Raw genomic sequence first — 1,491 nt, 5'->3', positions numbered from 1 at the left:
CCTCTACCAGTACGCAAAACTTTTATTAATTCATTTTTATGTAGCTCTACTTCTTGTTTATAAATTTTAAATTTATCGAGAGCTTCATCTTTTGTATGCACTAAATACACATAACAATAACTAGATGCATTATCAATAAAAGTTATTACATACTTTTTGTTTCCAAGTGAAGGTGTTGCATGAAAATCACATAAATCACTATGAATAAGTTGTAAAACTTTACTTTCTCTATTAACTTCCTTAAAAGGTTGTCTAGTTATCTTAGTAAGCATACAAGTTTTACACTTTTCATTATTTGTGTCAAATGCGGGAATTAAACTCATTTTGGACATATCTTTTAATATTTTATGATGTATATGTCCTAACCTAGCATGCCATAATTATGATTTGTTTAAACTATTATTTACACTAGATATAAGTATACAAACAGAATTAACATCAAAAGGATAAACAAGATTCAATCTAATCATACCATTACAAACATAACCAAATTCAACAAACGTACCATGTCTTGACAAGATATACTTGTCGCTTTCTAACACTTGTTTGTAACCAAACTTATTCAACACAATTTCAGACAAGAGATTCTTTCGAATCCCGGGAAATACAAAACACTATAAAACATTTCCAGAAGTGAAATTAAGTAAAACACGTCCTATTCCTTTGATTGGTTCAGTTGCAACGTTACCCATCTTCACACAAGATCCATCTTCAATTGGTTGACATTCTTCAAACCAACGAAGATCCTTGCAAACAAGACACGTCGCGCCCGAATCAACCCACCAAGCAACATCATCATCTTGAACATAAAATGCATCAGAAATCATAGAAATATAATTCTGAATATGACCAGGTTTGTCACACTTCCAACATTCAAGTTTTGACTTTTTAAAACGACCAGACTTGTCATCACCGCCTTTGTTTTTGCGTTTGTTGTTGTTAAACTTGTTGAAATTCTTAGAAGATTCACCTTCCACCATGTTAACAGAAGAATTCCCAACTTGATTCTTACCTTTCGGATTGTTGTCAAGTTCTTGAGAATTCAAAGCCTCTTCAATTCGAAAATGACTTCCAAGTTGAATTAAAGTTATTTCTTCCTTGCTGTGTTTCAGAGTGTGTTTAAACTCTTTCCATGATGGAGGCAGTTTGTCAATAATCATTACAACCGATATGGCTTCATCCATTTTCAGATTATGTTGAACAAACTGTCCCAAAATTCTCAATAATTCATGAAATTGTTCCATAACAGGCCTGGTATCAACCATCTTGTAATTCATGAAATTACCAACCAGTTCTTACTAGAAGCATCTTCTGCCATGTACTTGAATTCCAGTGAATCCTATAGTTCTTTTACGGATTCGACATTTTGGTAAACATCAAATAGAGAATCAGACATACCATTCAAGATGTGGCCACGACATATGTAATCGTCATTCTCCCATTTTAATCTCCTCCTAGTAACCTCCAGTGTTTCTTCTTCATTGAATTCAA

At 32.9% G+C, this 1,491-nt stretch overlaps 1 protein-coding gene across 1 annotated transcript; it reads right to left on the bottom strand.

Annotated features, from left to right (window-relative positions):
- Window positions 1-614: 614 nt before the first annotated feature.
- On the bottom strand, window positions 615-1,265 carry LOC139886820 (uncharacterized). The gene has a single exon (XM_071870627.1). It carries the CDS (start codon window positions 1,263-1,265, stop codon window positions 615-617), a length of 651 nt encoding a protein of 216 aa, XP_071726728.1.
- Window positions 1,266-1,491: the final 226 nt, after the last annotated feature.

The sequence above is a fragment of the Rutidosis leptorrhynchoides genome, chromosome 1 (assembly GCF_046630445.1).
Source record: "Rutidosis leptorrhynchoides isolate AG116_Rl617_1_P2 chromosome 1, CSIRO_AGI_Rlap_v1, whole genome shotgun sequence".
Taxonomy (NCBI): Eukaryota; Viridiplantae; Streptophyta; class Magnoliopsida; order Asterales; family Asteraceae; genus Rutidosis; species Rutidosis leptorrhynchoides.
The sequence above is the reverse complement of the archived record's forward strand: the minus strand, read 5'-3'. Positions and strand labels throughout refer to the sequence as shown.

Bases quoted from the DNA above. Each gene is read 5' to 3' on its own strand.
- LOC139886820 (XM_071870627.1), bottom strand. From the start codon at position 1,265: ATGGTTGATACCAGGCCTGTTATGGAACAATTTCATGAATTATTGAGA.